The following is a 16,061-nucleotide window of genomic DNA, read 5'->3' as shown; positions in this document are numbered from 1 at the left end:
GTTACATGTGCACAACAATTCTATTTCAGCAGTTTACATGTATTTTCATACTCATATTTTCAGATACGAGGCAAGAAAAATCCAGTATGGACAAAGACAGTCAAAATAATTTTCTACTCAAAAAGGTTTTCAGGGAGGACAGTATCTAACAGTCTCATCAGTAAAAAACAGAAAATACATTAGAAATTGATATAAACCTTAAGAAGTACAGGGGCACCTCAGCTATTTAGCTTTTAAAGCAAAATACTGTGTTTTAGCAGTTCTAGAAGTTGTCCCTCTACCTCTTGTCTATAAGAAAAAAAAAAGAAAAAGAAAAAGAGAAAGAAAAGAAAAGCTATTTACCTAAAAATCTACATCACAGTAATGCAGTCAGAGCACTGTGGGTTTGGCCATCTGGCTTAGAGGCTCATTAGTAAAGAAATGACCCCTATGCATAAAACACAGTTGGGTCATTCCCAGCTAATGAGCCTTCAAGTTTTATTGTTTGGTTCACACAAATGGTTGGATGTAAATCTACTTTGGAAGTCCCACCTTACACATTGGCAGTCAAGTATAGCTTCCATTGATTCACCCACTACTTTATTTATTTACACATGAAGGAGAGAAAACAAGATAGTAAGAAATTACAAAAAAAACCCCTCTGTATTTCTGCTTCAAAATTTATTTCAGTAGTTAAACCACAATACGAAATTACAAAACTTTTGGCTTCTTTATTATTTGGGTTTTCTTAAAGGCCTGAATTCATAACTTTAATTAAAATTCACCCTGACAAAATGCTTGCAATTGAACATTTGGATTAATCATGTGATGGCTCTCCAGGTAGAACACATCAGGATGAACCAGCCTCCATAAAAAATAAGACTCAAACAAATGATACAATTAAGTTTTAAATCTTGTGAGTTAGCCTTGCTGCCTTTCCTGAGGGTACCTATATACTGAAATCAGGCAGGTTACATTCCCCACTGAATTCCTCATGCTTATGCCTAAGGATGACCTACTCTTCCCTGACATCCAGGGGGTTTGGCTCCATGATCCTCATCACATATGCCAAAATCAAAAGTACTTCATGATGCACAAGGGTTCAGACCCACCTACCCAGCCAGAAGAATAAGACATAATTTTCTAATGAACTAATGTGTTTATGATTGATATCACCAACAAAAAAATCCTCCTTCCACTTCCTTTCCCTTTTATTTTTTGTTTTCCTTTTGTTTTAATTATGTAGGAAATTTAAAAAAAAAATGATGTTTTCTCTTATGGACTATTATGGAGCATTAGTCATGACACAGACCTCTGTTTTAACTTATGTAATAAATTATTCCCATTAAAGTTTTCATTGCAAGGCCTTTAGTCATTAGACCTATTGTTCAGCTTTAAATGATTAAAAAAAAATGTGCTTAAAGATAAAATAATGGAATGACAAACGAATTCAAGTATTTGAATTTTGTAACTTTTTAAAATTTTAATAATTTGATTGTGTCTATATTGTTGACAAAAGGAAGGTACAAAAAAATGTTCCACTGAGGAAAATTGTTATAAGGAATTTCACAGAGAAAAGAACACACAGGCAAATGGTTTGGCCATTTCACACCACAGCAGCTTCTGTTCTGTTCTGTAAGAAACAAAAACCCCACCATTCATGGCCTTAGAAAATTCCCTGGGTGAATGGTCCAGGATGTAACTCAGCTTCGGACTTCTTGTTTCCTTTCTCTCCAAAGTGCTGTAATAAAACACAACTAATGTAATTTTCTCCAGTTTCTTGGGTTTATGTGGCTCCAGGTGATGTGGCTGTGTCACTGTGTGATTACTTTGGGTACCACCGTTCTTTTACCCACTGCTGTCACCCTCCTCCTACTCCACATGACATCTCTTTTCAACAGGAGCTTGTACAGTGTTTAATGCAAAGGCTTAAGAGCACTGAAGGTTTCATTACATTAATATGTCTCTGGTTAATTCTCCCTTATCTACTTGCTCAGCTTACCCTTAAAACCCAATTAAAATGTAATTTATCTGATCCCAGGATTCAAATGCATCTCTGGCAATGCATTTGAAAGCCTTACAGTAACTACATTACTACACATCGTGCCCCGAGGTATTTTAGATTATAGATCATGTCAGAAAGAGCTCAGCCACTGGTCACTTAAAGCTACAGAATTATATTTTAGGGATCTCAGTACACTAAAATGTATAAATGTCATTACAGCTTTAATGCATAATTAGAATTATGATGCCTCTACCCGGGTCATCATTCTCTTTGTGTTGTTTTGTTTTTTTTTTTTCCTTTTTAACTAATTGTTTAACAAATAAAAGAACTGGACAATTAATCCACCAAAGACATAACAATTCTACTGGATCAATACTTCAAATTCCAAAAAGAACCCAATCCAAAAGGAAAATTATTTATTTCTTCAGCTTAGTCATCTTAAAAGAAATGCAACAATCCTCTTTCATCCTACTGTTTGACTAAGCAAGTTTTCAGGGAACTGATAACTGTAGAGAGGCTTTTTTGTCTTTCATTTCTTTCAAGTAGAAATATGAAAGCAAACCACTTGTGCTCCCAATCTCTGCCTAAGACACAATTCTGGAAAAAAGTGACAAGTTACTGTGTCACAAGACACGATGCCCTTGCATTTTTATTGCATTTTGAAAGTCGTAAGATAATTTCTCAGGTCAAATATCAGACCCCATTAAACACTGATATATCTCATTTAACATTATCATACATCTGACTGCTGAAGAAAGAACTTGGAAATCAGTTTATATTAGAATGCACATGTTCTCAAGCTCTGCATCAAATATCTACGGCTGGAATAATTTCCAAAGGGCCTCAGGACAGGCTCTTAACCCTTCCCTGCCAAATTCCTTATTGAAAGTAAAATAAATGCCTTTTAAAAAATGCAAGTGGAACTTGCCACCACATTTCTGTTTGATAGTTCATGCACTTAATATTAATATGATTAAAATGCACTTTTTCTCCCCCAATACCCTTTTGAATCTATTTTTTCCTAAATATCCCATAGCTGCTAACAAGGTAACCTCTTCATTTTGGGTATTACTACATTTTCTTGGATCAGAGCCACACCATGTAGATCTTCGGTGATCCACAAAACATTTCTGATGTGCAAGTGTGCCCTCTTCTGGACATCCAACATCAGCAGTTCAGCCGAGAATTCCCTAAATTAAAGTGAATTTCCCCATCACCGACTTACAGAGCCTTGCTCTGACTTGTAGAAACGTTCCTGGTGTAAAGAAACAACAAAAAAAATCCTTCAAACCAACGCAGGGCACATAAACTGCAGGTTTGCACACACGACTGTCGTGTTTTCTGTAGTTTAGATTGGTAATCACAGTGTAAATACTGCAATGACATTACTAAACAAGAAGAGTTTTGACCTTTGCCTGAAGTGAAGTGAATCCTTGACTGTCAAAGTGATGATCAAACGTACTAATGAGGCAAATTTCACATCACATCCTCTATCCTTCCCCTACTTCAACGGGACTTATTACCAGCTTTTAATGAATCACAGAGTCACAAAATGGTTTGGGAGGGACCTTTAAAGGCCAACTAATCCCACCCCTCTGCCATGGGCAGGGACACCTTCCACTAGACCAGGCTGCTCAGAGAAATAAATGTTCATTGCTAATTTACTCTTTATCTTGATTACCAAAATCCGATCACATTAAGCACACCTGAAGTGAACAGAAAATGTTATGCAGCCTTCCAGGAGACACAGATTTTTTTATGTGGCCTTCTGAAAGCTCCCTAATTTCAGTAGGTCCATGTTTCCTTTATTTTGATTCACTTCCAATCATTCCATATGCACTGGGAACATTTTTCTTTCCATCCAAAAGAATACAAACACAACAATGTGAATCTGGATTGTGTAAATATTGAAAGTTAGATCCAGACACCCAAAGCAGGTACACACAGAGCTAATAATCATATTGTTATTGGTAAGGCATAAAAAGCATTATAAACTTCTCTCATACTGATATTGGCTTGCAGGCATGGAAAAACAACAAATTAATGGCCCATAAATGCTATCTTCAGGAAAAAGAAAAATTACAGAGGTTATGAATCACACTATAGAGACAAGATTGATGGAGGACTTCTCTACAGGTGAACAAATAGCTTTAACAACATCATTTTCAGTCAGCCTAAGTCTTGCAAACATTAAGGTGATGCTTTCCAGCATATTAAAAGCACTGGTGCAGAAGTCATTACTTCTGTAGGAACACACGTTAGGAAAAAAAAAACAAAAACAAAAACAAAAACCCAAAAACTAATTAATAGAAAATAAAATTAGTTAAACTATGAAAATATGGACTTTTGGGGGTCTGGTGTGCTTTCAGTTTGCTTTTTTTATTATTCTCTTAATACACTAAGTTTAAAATGAGTAAATCCTCTGATAAGGTACCAACAGTACAGTGAGACAATTTGCAGACATGCCTAAATGTATGAGGTAAAACAATGAGGAATAACAAACACATCTGTCAAAAAAGGCAAGTTTTCCAGAGTATTGATGAACTTGGGGTCCACTCACTAAATTATTTATTTCCATCTATGGCATGTAAAAAATCAATATAATATTTTATAGGATAGCAGTTTGGGTTGTTGGTCAGAAACAAACCAAAACCCATCAAAATTAAATCCCACACCATCTTCCCATGACAGTTGTGCCCCACTTCATTCTGTCACATGCCTTTTTTTTCCCAGTTTTCTGTTGAAAGGGCAAACCAAAGCCACTCAGTATTTGCCCAGTTACAGTAAAAAGTCAGCACAAGTGCTGAGGAGATTCAGGTGTTCTTTAGAGAAATCAAAAAAAGAGAAATCCTATGTCTTTGAAAATATAGACATTTTGCACACCCTTCAATATTCAAACACTACAGCTATACAATTGCTGCAGAATTTTTAATGTGGAAATAGCAAGACATTTAAACTTCAATGAATTCAGACTGACAAGACCTCAATTTAAATGTTAGAGTAACAGAGGCCCAGGTAGACTAAGCACTACAGGAACCAAGAAAATCAGGTTTGGATTTACTGTCAGTTTAGGAAATTTCCATACTAATTTGGAGGGAAGTATCTTGTTAGATACATTGCTTCAACCTAATATGGCAATTCAGCCTTAGACTCCAAAAGCCTTATGTGATTTATTTATATTTTAACATGACATACAGATATTTTATAATGACATATTGTGGTCTGCCTTTAAAGACAAAGAGCAAAAGGGAGGCAAAATGTTCTCCAGTCAACGACACCAAGAGAAATCACTGTGGTTCAGAAACAGCATTTCCTCACAAAATTATTAGAATTACCGAATCATTAAGGCTGCAAAAGAGCTCATTGAGGCCAATCTTCAGCCAAGTACCACCCACTCTCATGAAATGCAACATCATCTCATTTTTTGAGCACTTCCAGGAATGGTGACTCCACCTCTTCCCTGGGCAGACTGTTCCAGTGCTTAAACACTCTTTCAGTGAAGAAATTGTCCCTAGTATCCATCCTAAATTTCCTTTGACACAACTTGAGGCTGTTTCCTCTTGTCCTGTCTGTATCTGCCTGGGATGAGAGGCCAACCCCCACCTGGCTACAATTTCCTTTCAGGTCACTGTAAAGAGCAAATTACTTCAGTAAATTTAAAAATCTACTCATCCAAACAGCTGCAACACCACTGTGTAAACTTGCAACCACCAGAACCTGAAGTCAGGACAAATTATTAGCATATTTCTCATTTCCAAGCCATGAAATCTCATCTTCTCACACAGCTTTTTTATTTGTTACTGACAGCAAACACCAGTGTGGCTCTCTGAGCCTGGCAGGAAAAACACAACAACCTCTGAACATAAAATTGCAAAACCAGAAAATACAGGAATGAATAAATGAATCAAAACTCACTTTGTGCAACTGGAAATGATGCAGCATTTCTATAAATCTACTGAAAAATAATGGACATCCCCTATGAGGGGGCCCTGACATCATCAAAAAAAGGGACAGAGCGTTCCTGAAAAGGTGTCTCAAGTCACTCTGCAGGCAGCATATTTAGACAGTGATTTATGTACAGTCATGAGCAGTGTAGGCACTCAGCAGGGATGCAGAAATGCAAAGAAACCTAAACTGCCCATAATGCATAAAACATTTGCCCATTTGGGAACATATCCTATTCCTCCAGTAAAAACTACTGCGTTTCCACTTGTTTCTTTCAAGGTAAACAAAGGTAAAAACTGCTCATATAACCTCCAAAAGAGCCAGGTGAGTAGCAAAATAGCAAATCTCCAGCCTGAAATACAGTAGGAAGCTTCAAACGAGCCCGTGTCCTCTAAAAATTATTCATCCAGCCAGGAACTCGACAACAGTACCCAAGGAAAAACTTTCCCACTGAGCCAGTCGTGCCTGAATCCATGGAGGCTGCTGATCCAGGAGTCAATCTCCTGTCACTCATCCCCGATTCCTCAGCTCAGGACAGCTGTGGACATTCCTCTGTCTCATAACTGTAATTTACTGCTCACTGTCACCCAGATTAACCTCGCACAAGTCAGCACAGAACTGAAACGTACACACCAATTATTGCTTTGCTCTTAAATATGGACTCAGATGAAGCTGTTAAATGTGACAGCTGACAGTATCTGGAGAGTTTATAGATTTCCAGTTGCTGTCGTGTTTTTCACTCTCCAATCAAGCACAATAACCAGCTGTCTGTTAAGGACATTTCATTTTCATGTTTTTCCTCTGAGCGATTCCAATTTTTTACTGATATATTTGCGAGGAAAAGCTGCCAGCAGGCTTGTGCTCTCTCATTCCCTCTTCTGGTGTTCTGTATTTTCAAAAAAATGGCATTTTCTTCTCTGTAGGAAACAGGAATTAAAGCCTATAGAAACTCAGTTAGAGCGAGCAGACACCAGGAATGAGTAGTAACTTTAGAGAATAAGATTCCAAAGAGAAAACACTGAGCAGCGCTATTCCTGTAGTAAAGCAGGGTCATCCTTGAGCACATTGCACAGGATTGAATCCAGACAGTCCTTGGATATCTCCAGTGAGGGAGACTCCACAACCTCTCTGGGCAACCCATTCCAGTGCATCTAAATATTAAATCATCAGGAGTAATACAAAGACTCCACAAAGGATTGTTCATTCCACTCGGATAAATAGAAATAGTGTCTGTCCTAAAAGCCAATCACAATAAAAACAAACCCCAAGCTCCTCTGAAATGCTGGCAGTGACTGGGAGCAGGAGCACTGGATGAGAGGGAAAGGAAGGCAGGAGAATGCAGGTTGGCTTAGAAATAAGCCCAAGGGTTTTAGAAGACAATCTCATATTTGAACCAGCTGGGAAATGCCTTTTCAAATGCAGATTTGAACTAATGCCAAGCCAGTATTACAGAGGTCTTTAACACTCACAGCTTGCTCACTTGTCAACTGCTTTCCAAATTTCTCATTGACACACCCCAGCAACCCAAAATTCAGTCTGTCTTTGCTTGGCACTGAATCTGATGATGTCAGAAGGAAATTCAAAGCATCCTTTTTTAAGTCTATTTTTCTAGAGATATAATTTCCTTTCTTTCTTATCTTGATCAGACAGCAACACAAGGGCACCCTGAGTCTTGCTAGAAAGGGTTCCCAGTCCTGGGTTCTGAGTTTAGCAGAGTATTTCTAACCCAGGAGTCTGGGTTTAGGAGCTGGAAAACCCAAGTTTCTGGTATTTTTGCTCCCTGACAGCCTGCAACACAAATCAGGAAGGATCCAGGAGAGTAAACCAGCAGGAAACTAGACCCCAATCAGAGCTAACCATCCGTTAAATAATGCTTTCATTTAGACAAATGGAAAACAATTGCAGTAAGAGCTTCTGTGGAGCTGTATTTAGTTCTTCTCTGTAGGACAGAAGGCTAGAAATGTAATTTTATTTTGAAATAAATGATGGGATTTATCACATACACATAAGAAGCTGAAAAAACCCTATCGATTTTCTCTGAGAGATTGGGGGAAAAAGAAGTCACTAGATCCAGCAGACTGAGAACTCTCCTGGCCCTGCCTCCCAAAAATAACAGATTTTAAAATTCAGATGAGTTCACCAGAGAAATAATAGATACCACGCTGGGAAAATATTTTGTCAAAGTTACTGATAAGACAAATGAAGCAAATACATATTTCTAGGTTTACAAATAATAGTGAAACAGTTTACATCTCATTTCCATAGAAGTTCTTGTAGAGAACTCCCAGGGATCTCCCTTGCAGAGCGCTTATGTATTGTGAGACTCCAGTCAATGCAGTATACTATACGAATATATAATTATTCATAGAACTAGTACAGAGCCTATGGACTAACTAAAAAACCCCTTATTTTACAGGTAGGAAACAGGACAAATCAACATTTATCTGAGGAGAAGGAAGGAGGAAGCAAAACACGCTTCTCCTTTCATAACAGCAAATAATACAAAGGCAAAACCAGCATTATTTTTACTCATCTCATTTGAATTTTGCCCTACCTTTCTCTTCACAGAATGTCTTGTCATGTTTTTCTTTGGTTGCCAGCGTTTTGAAAGTATCTGCCTTTTTTAAAAAACTAATATCCCTCAGCTCGTGAAGTTTGTTTCACCAATCTTGTGCCCTCCTCACCAAGAGCTAAGTCAACTGTGGTATCTGTTTAGTCTTCCAAAGTGTAAAAGACTTGTAACTTACTCTTATAAAACTCTGGATAACACACAGAGAGATTTTACCCTGGCATAGAACAAACTGTAGTAAGAACATTGTTATCTACTTGTTAGCCTCTGATGGATCCATAAAAAGTAGTTGGACAAACAGGGAAAGCAACATTGGCACGTGTGTTAGAGTCTCCCTGCCCATGTAGCAGAGCATCTTGATCCGTTAAATTTGGGTAAAGCACCTAAAGATAAAACAGTTCACAGGTGCAGGGAATACACCTGGAGATGTGATGGATGTACTTAAGAGCTGCCTGTAAATCTTCCAGTTCCTGATTCATGCCTGCAATACCACCCACCGGTGCAAAAGCCAAAGGTCAGTGAAGCTTCAAAAACAGCATTTTCATCCTCAGAACGTTCTTTTGCACTTGATATTTTACTCAGTTTTCAAGAAAATTTAATATGAAACAGAACATAAACCACAATCAATTTATAGGATTTGCAGTGCAAATGTCCAGCAGCTAAAAGGGTGTACAGAAGCTACTTAACTACCAAAAAATAGAAATGTTCTTGTATACAGTAAGAAACACCAAATCAAAGAAACAGATGAATAAAAGAAAGTATTTATCTGGAGAAAGACTGAACTAACATTGACTGAACAGCATATTTCCAACACCTGCACTTCATTGTCCGTATCCTTAAAACACAACCACAAATATTTACATTGTTCTATGCACATTTGATCAAAACTCATCAGCCAAAAAATGACTCATCATTTTCCAGACATCATCAAACAGAAAAAAAAAAAACAAACCACAAACAAACCAAAATATGAATGTCTGATTATTTCTTAAAGCAAGAGCAGGATTGTGGTGGCTTAAGACTACATGGGCAGATGATAAAGATGCTCCTCTTTGGGAAATCAAGTCTTGATCAGACTTAGAACCATGTCATGTTTGGTGTGTGCCATTCAGCTTTACCTTTTGAGACTCATCCATGCCTTTAAACACCTTCCAAGTGAAACCTTTTGTTATATGGAACATGCTCAGCATTATTGCAAACCCAAGAAAATCTATCCCCAGGTTTCAAGGAAATGGTTTAATACTAAAGCAAATTCTGCCACGGATGAAATTCAATCCCTAGATAACAGGAGCTGCCTACAAGCCAGGGATCTGATCTATCCTACTTATGGGGATTTAGTTATCATATCAGAGGAGTTAAGAGATATTTAACTTATCCCCTGCCCATATTAGATCATAACAGTTGTCACCTGAATGGCTCTTCAGGTTCCCCTGGCACTATTGGTCTATCTCTTGTACCTATATACTGAAACCTAAATTTAGGCCTTGATCTGTAAACTGAATTCCATCCCTTCTACCCGCAAAGATCAGTTTGGAAAACAACATTTGATGCAGTATTATTCTCAAGTTCTACCATCCCAGATGTGCTAAGATTAGAAGTACTTCATTTTATGTAATTTAAATATATATTCAGTTCTTATAATGTTTACTCAATGAAGTAAAAATAGCTTAAGATGATTGCATTTCAATATAAAGCAGAAAAACAACAATAAAAACACCCAGAGATTGTGAAACTCAGACTAAGAATAAAAAAAAAAAAAAGGAGAAAGACTGTTTCAAAAACCATACTGTGGAAATCATAAAACCAGCTGCTCACAGCATTATGTGTTTAAGTAAAAACGATGAAACTGTATTAGCAACCTTCAGTATGGTCCTAAATGCCCTTTTAAATTAAACTTACATGCCACTTTTTAAATTAAAACTCGCCTCCCTCTGTACATGTGGTCAGAAATAAAATAAGAATGTTTGTGGTCCGAGGACAAATTGCATCATTACCAAAAACCTGTGTACTGAAAAAGAGGCACCACAGTAAAATAAGAAACCACAATTAATCAGTACTGAAAGTTTCTTTGAAAGAACTTTAAAGATTGCACTTGTCAGTAATAGTTCCAAGGAGCAAGATTCTGTAGGAAGCAATCCAGCACGTTCCCTTCCATCACAGCCTCATCACCTGCTATTTAATGTTCTCTTTATAACTTCTAACCCGTAACACAGCAGCACAAACTTTGCTTTCATTCAAGTTTTCACAAGAACCTGTCAACTATCACTTCACAAAAACTAAAAAGCAAATAATGCTTCTCAGTTCTGCGCCATCAAACACCTATTCCTTGAGGTGACTCAATTATATGGAATAATATCTTTAAAAAGCAACATTTAAGTTGAACTGTACAATGAAATGACTAAAGGGCTGAAGTCTGCACTGCTGATACCTCAGTGTATCACTCTACCAACTGTAACAGTACCAATGAAAATAACAACGTTAAAAGCCCATCCTTGAACAGTCTCTTCAGCCTTATATTGATGATTCCACCAAACAGGATCAAAATGTGCCACCTGATACTCTGGGAGCAACCAAAGACAAGAAACAGCAAAGTAGAGGATGCTCAGTTTGATGCCTCTTAGCACACATTTTCATTTTAAAACAGGTTGTTGACATTGCTTCAGACTTTCTCCCACATCCTCCAGAGGGCACAGCAACAGTGCTTACGGGTTTTAACACACAGTGTCGGGTGGAGAGAATTTTCTGGGATAAATTATGCACAACAAAGGTGATGCACTGCCAGGTAACACCATGTTGAACAATTTAACACCTCTGAAAACCCTACACAGAGAGTTGTATTTGAGACTGTGAGAACAGCACTAGAGCTACACTCACTACTTTCATGGTAACTGAGCATTTCCCAGTTCCAACAGCAAGTGAAAACCTTCCGTGGTTTAATTCATGTAATAGGCAACCTCTCATGAGTATCTACAGGTCACATCCTAAATATCAAACACAAAGTTGAAAATTAACTATATTCACCTTCAATAAGAAAATAATTCTTAAGCCATTTCTCAGTCACACTGCTTACCATTATTTTCATCAGAAAAAGCATTCTGCCTCCAAAGAAATGCTTGTTGACTACTTATTACATAAGTAGGAACTTAATGCAAAACTCATGGGGAGCACAGAGTTCCTTCTTAGATAAAAAACCATTCCCGTGAGCTTCTGCTTGTACCAAACAATTTGCAATATATTAAAAAGTTCAATAAATCAAATAACATTACCATTAAAAGGTGAAACAGTTCAAAGAGAATTACCATTAAAAAGTTACATAATTAAAATATTAATTGATATGATTTGTATTTTTTGTAAATTTGAATTATAATTTAATTATAATTATATATAATTTTAATTACATTTAAAATAAATATATACCTGTATTATATATAATTAGAATTATAATCTAAATATATTAGCAATAATTCAATAATTACCATTAAAATATGTATGATTATCATACAAATTTATATGCTAATGTATTATATGTTATATAATATATAGTAATATATATTATATAGTAATATATATTATATAATATATAATTATATGATTATACAATTATATAATTATAATTACATATAGTATGAATATATATTATACTATATATACTTCTATTTATGTAATTCCATATGTATTTTACATATATAAATATATAATGTTATATATTCTGTTTTATATGTTTTCTATATTCTTTATTATATAATATATAATATATTATATATTATATAATGTATAATTCTAATTATCTATAATTCTAGTTATCTATACTATATTATATATATTATCTCTATATACATAGATATATATATATATATTATAAATATATATTCTCTATAACTCAGTAATATTTACCATTATAAATACATATAATCTTCATATAAATTTAACTCATAATTTAATTGCAATCATATATTATTTTAGTTATATATAATTTTAATTATAATATGATTACATCTTTTACATATATAAATATAAATTTCTAAATAAATTTAATTATAAACGTAAAAATATAGCTTAAAATATAGAAGTATTTGTAATGATTATTTATAGATATCTCTTTACTTGTGCTATAAAGACGCATTATTTAGTGAAACATCAGAGCAGTAACTTTGGCTCAGGAAGGCTGAAGGAAGCAGTGCCAGCGTACTGAGCGTGTGACTTACATTGTTCATGTACTCGCTGAGCAGGTCCTGCAGCGCCTGGCGCACGGCGTTGCACTCGGCCACGATCCGCTCCCGCCGGTCGTCCCGCGTGCACGAGGAGTCGGCCATGAGCGCCGCCCCGCTGATGATGCTCTCCAGCCTCTCCTCCAGGGACGGCCGGAACCGAGCCTCGCTGAAGGTCATCGGGTCCAGAATGATCTTGTTCTAAAAGGCAAAAGGAAATGGGAAATGATGATCGGTGGGTCCTCGGTGTTTTCTAAGTGTGTCTCATTTCAACAGAATCACGGAATGTGCTGACTTGGAAGAGACCCACAAGGATCAATGAGTCCAAGCCTTAGCTCTGCACAGGACCATCCCCAAGAGTCACCCCATGTGTTTGAGAGTATTATGCCAATCCTTCTTGAACTCTGTCAGCCTTGGTGCTGTGACCACTTCCCTGAAAGGCCTGTTCAGTGCCCAGTCAGCCTCTGGGGGAAGAACCTCTTTCTAATACCAAACCGAAGCCTTCCCTTACAGAACTGGAGGCCATTTCCTCAGCTCCTGTCACTGGTCACCACAGAGAAGAGATCAGTGCCTGTCCCTCCTCTTCCCCTTAGGAGGAAGTTGTAACTGCAAGGAGGTGTCCCCTCAGTCTCCTCTTCTCCAGGCTGAACAGACCAAGTGCCCTGGGCCGCTTCTCCTACGGCTTCCCCTCAAGACCCTTCACCACCCTCATTGCCCTCCTTTGAACGCTTTATATTTATCATAGAATATCAGGTTGGAAGGGATCTCAAAGATCATCTGGTCCAACATTTCTTGGCAAAACTAACTACCAAGTTTCTGAAAAAATAAATATTACAGAAATGCCTAGTAGCTCTAAATCCAAATAGATTAATAAAATTAAAAACAATCATATATATAAATAATTCACAACCTTGCTGCCCAGATATGCTGTGGCTGCCCCATCCCTGGATGTGTCCAAGGCCAGACTGGATGGAACTCTGAGCAATCTGGTCTACTGGAAGGTGTCCTTGCCAATGGCAGGTGGTTGGAATGAGATGGTCTTTACAGTCCCTTCCAACTCAAACCATTTCAGGATTATAAATTAATATTATTCTTCCTTGAATCCTATGAGAGTTTCTTGGCTATTCATGAAATTCACAGGAAAGGTGTAAGTTATTTGTACCTGAAGAGAAAGTGGGATATTCTCTGTTAACTAATTTCTTCATTTTGATTATTTTTATTAGCAGACTACACTACTAGATCATCTCAGTGTTATGTGAATTTAAAAAAATTGAGGAACCTAACACTGCAAGAAAACCATTATTAGATAATCACATTTAGACAAAAATATAAAATATCTCTGATTTCCATTCTGTAGAGCATCTTTTAAAAGTCTTTTTTGTTTTTAAATCAGGAAAAAAGTGCTACATGAAGACAGTCTAAAAATATCTAATTTGTCTAACAGGCTACTGGTTAGCAAAATATCTTTATTCCGCTAGAAAAAGAATTGATTTTCAAAGACTGTTTTCTAATGAAGAGAGTTTAATTCTTAAATTATGATCACTGCTAAGCACTTGTGTACTTTACCTATCAGACTGATTACTAAATATCAAAAAGGGCTAAAACTCATTGATTCTACTCCCATCAGTAAAATCTTATGTAATGTTATGAGTTTTGAGTCACTGCTGGATTATATTCTGACCTGCTTTTCTCCCTTTGGAGTTCAAGGTAAGAAATACAAAAGCAATAATTACCTTCTCCCACTTATGGGCACATTTACAACACTGTGTAATTCAAAATAACCTTTTGCTCCAGTCATGAAAGAAGTTTTCTAATTGTATATTGACTAAAAATGCTCTGTAAGCAGTGCACTTCTTATTTGAGCTTTGAAAGAAAATAAATCAGGAAACAGGAATGAAAAATATAAAAGCATTCTGATTTCTAATCATCACACCGATTTCAAAGCACAGAAGATTTGTGTTAATGATCTGTTTTAATTTTCACAACGTTCTGATAGCTTCATGGTTAGTCTGTTTTCTTTAATATCCAAGAGCAATGAACAAGTACAACCCAAATGATACAATTAATTTGAAAAAAAAAAAAAAAAGCAACACAGGGCATTAAAATGTAAATCAGGATTTAGGGATGTGATATATAACTAACATGTGCCTTTAGTGTTGAAAACTTTTACTTATTCAGAACATGTTGAAATGGATTTATTCTAAGCTAAAAACTGATTCCAAGTGAATGTCTTCTTCATTTCAGCAGGGCAAGTGTTTTACAAAACATCTTATTCCTCAAAAAAACTTCCAACTCACACACAGACCCCATAACTTCTGTTACTATACAGAGAAAGGACCAAGCCCTGAGAAATCTATAACTCCACTGAATGTGTAGCAGTTAAACAGCAATAAACACAAGGATGTCAGGAAATTTATGAAAATTCATTATTTAATAAAAGGACAAATAGAAGAATTTTAATCAGATAACATATTGTTCCAGCTCCAGGAACTGCTGACTTAGCAGAAACAAACGCAGTATGACCCGGAATGTGAAATAATGTCTCACATGTGTCTTCTGGGGTGTGTTTCTCAGCAATAAGCAGAACAGTTTTACAAGCACTTAAATTAGAAATGACTTCTCCAAGAGGCAGCTCTATGCATATTTATGTAGCTGGGCTCTTAAGTCAAATGCTAATACTCGGGATTTTCAGAAATCAACTATATAAATTCATCTTCACAACTGCACACTGAATTCAGTAGCAGCAAGAGTGCAATTGCGTCAAATGAACTATATATGCAATTTATGCCAATAGTAAAAGAAAAATTGAAAAAATTAGCTGCATGTTTCAGATTCCTAACTAATCCTTCCAGAAATGCCTCCCTTTTCCTCCTCATCCTCACAGCCATAGGTGTAAGGTTCTCTCCCTACACAGAACATTTCAAACAGCAGATCTGACACCTCTCAGCAAGTCATAAATCACATTTTTCTTCTTACATGTTTTGGAATACCCTGCAATCAGTCTCCCGTGAGACCCAAGGACCTATCAAAAATAAATTCCTGAAATATGCAAACATGTATATTTATCTGCCTGCGTATCTGCATATGCAAATTGTGGGACAGGTACCTGGGGAAGAATAACCCCAGGCACCAGTAGAGGCTGGGGATGACCTGTTGGAAAGCAGGAGAGGGAGGAAGTGGAGAAGGTGGACAACAAGCCATCCCTGAGCCAGTGGCGTGTCCTTGGGGCCAAGAAGGCCAATGATGTCCTGGGATGCATTAGGAGGAGCATTGCCAGCAGGTCAGGGAGGGGATCCTGCCCCTCTGCTCAGCACTGCTGAGGCACATCTGGAGTGCTGGGTCCAGTTCTGGGCTC

The 16,061-nt window shown here is 36.8% G+C and overlaps 1 protein-coding gene across 5 annotated transcripts in view; it reads right to left on the bottom strand.

Moving 5' to 3' along the window:
• The window catches only part of CTNNA2 (catenin alpha 2), a 502,913-nt gene that overhangs the window by 330,448 nt on the left and 156,404 nt on the right, over positions 1-16,061 (bottom strand). For all 5 annotated transcript variants that reach the window (XM_032686520.1, XM_032686521.1, XM_032686522.1 and 2 more), the window contains one exon: positions 12,704-12,907. In XM_032686520.1, the coding sequence (XP_032542411.1) occupies positions 12,704-12,907 (204 nt within the window). The remainder of the gene's footprint in view (positions 1-12,703; positions 12,908-16,061) is intronic.

This window comes from Chiroxiphia lanceolata, chromosome 4 (genome assembly GCF_009829145.1).
Source record: "Chiroxiphia lanceolata isolate bChiLan1 chromosome 4, bChiLan1.pri, whole genome shotgun sequence".
Lineage (NCBI taxonomy): Eukaryota > Metazoa > Chordata > Aves > Passeriformes > Pipridae > Chiroxiphia > Chiroxiphia lanceolata.
Note: the sequence above shows the minus strand (reverse complement) of the source record. Positions and strands in the feature narration are given on the sequence as shown.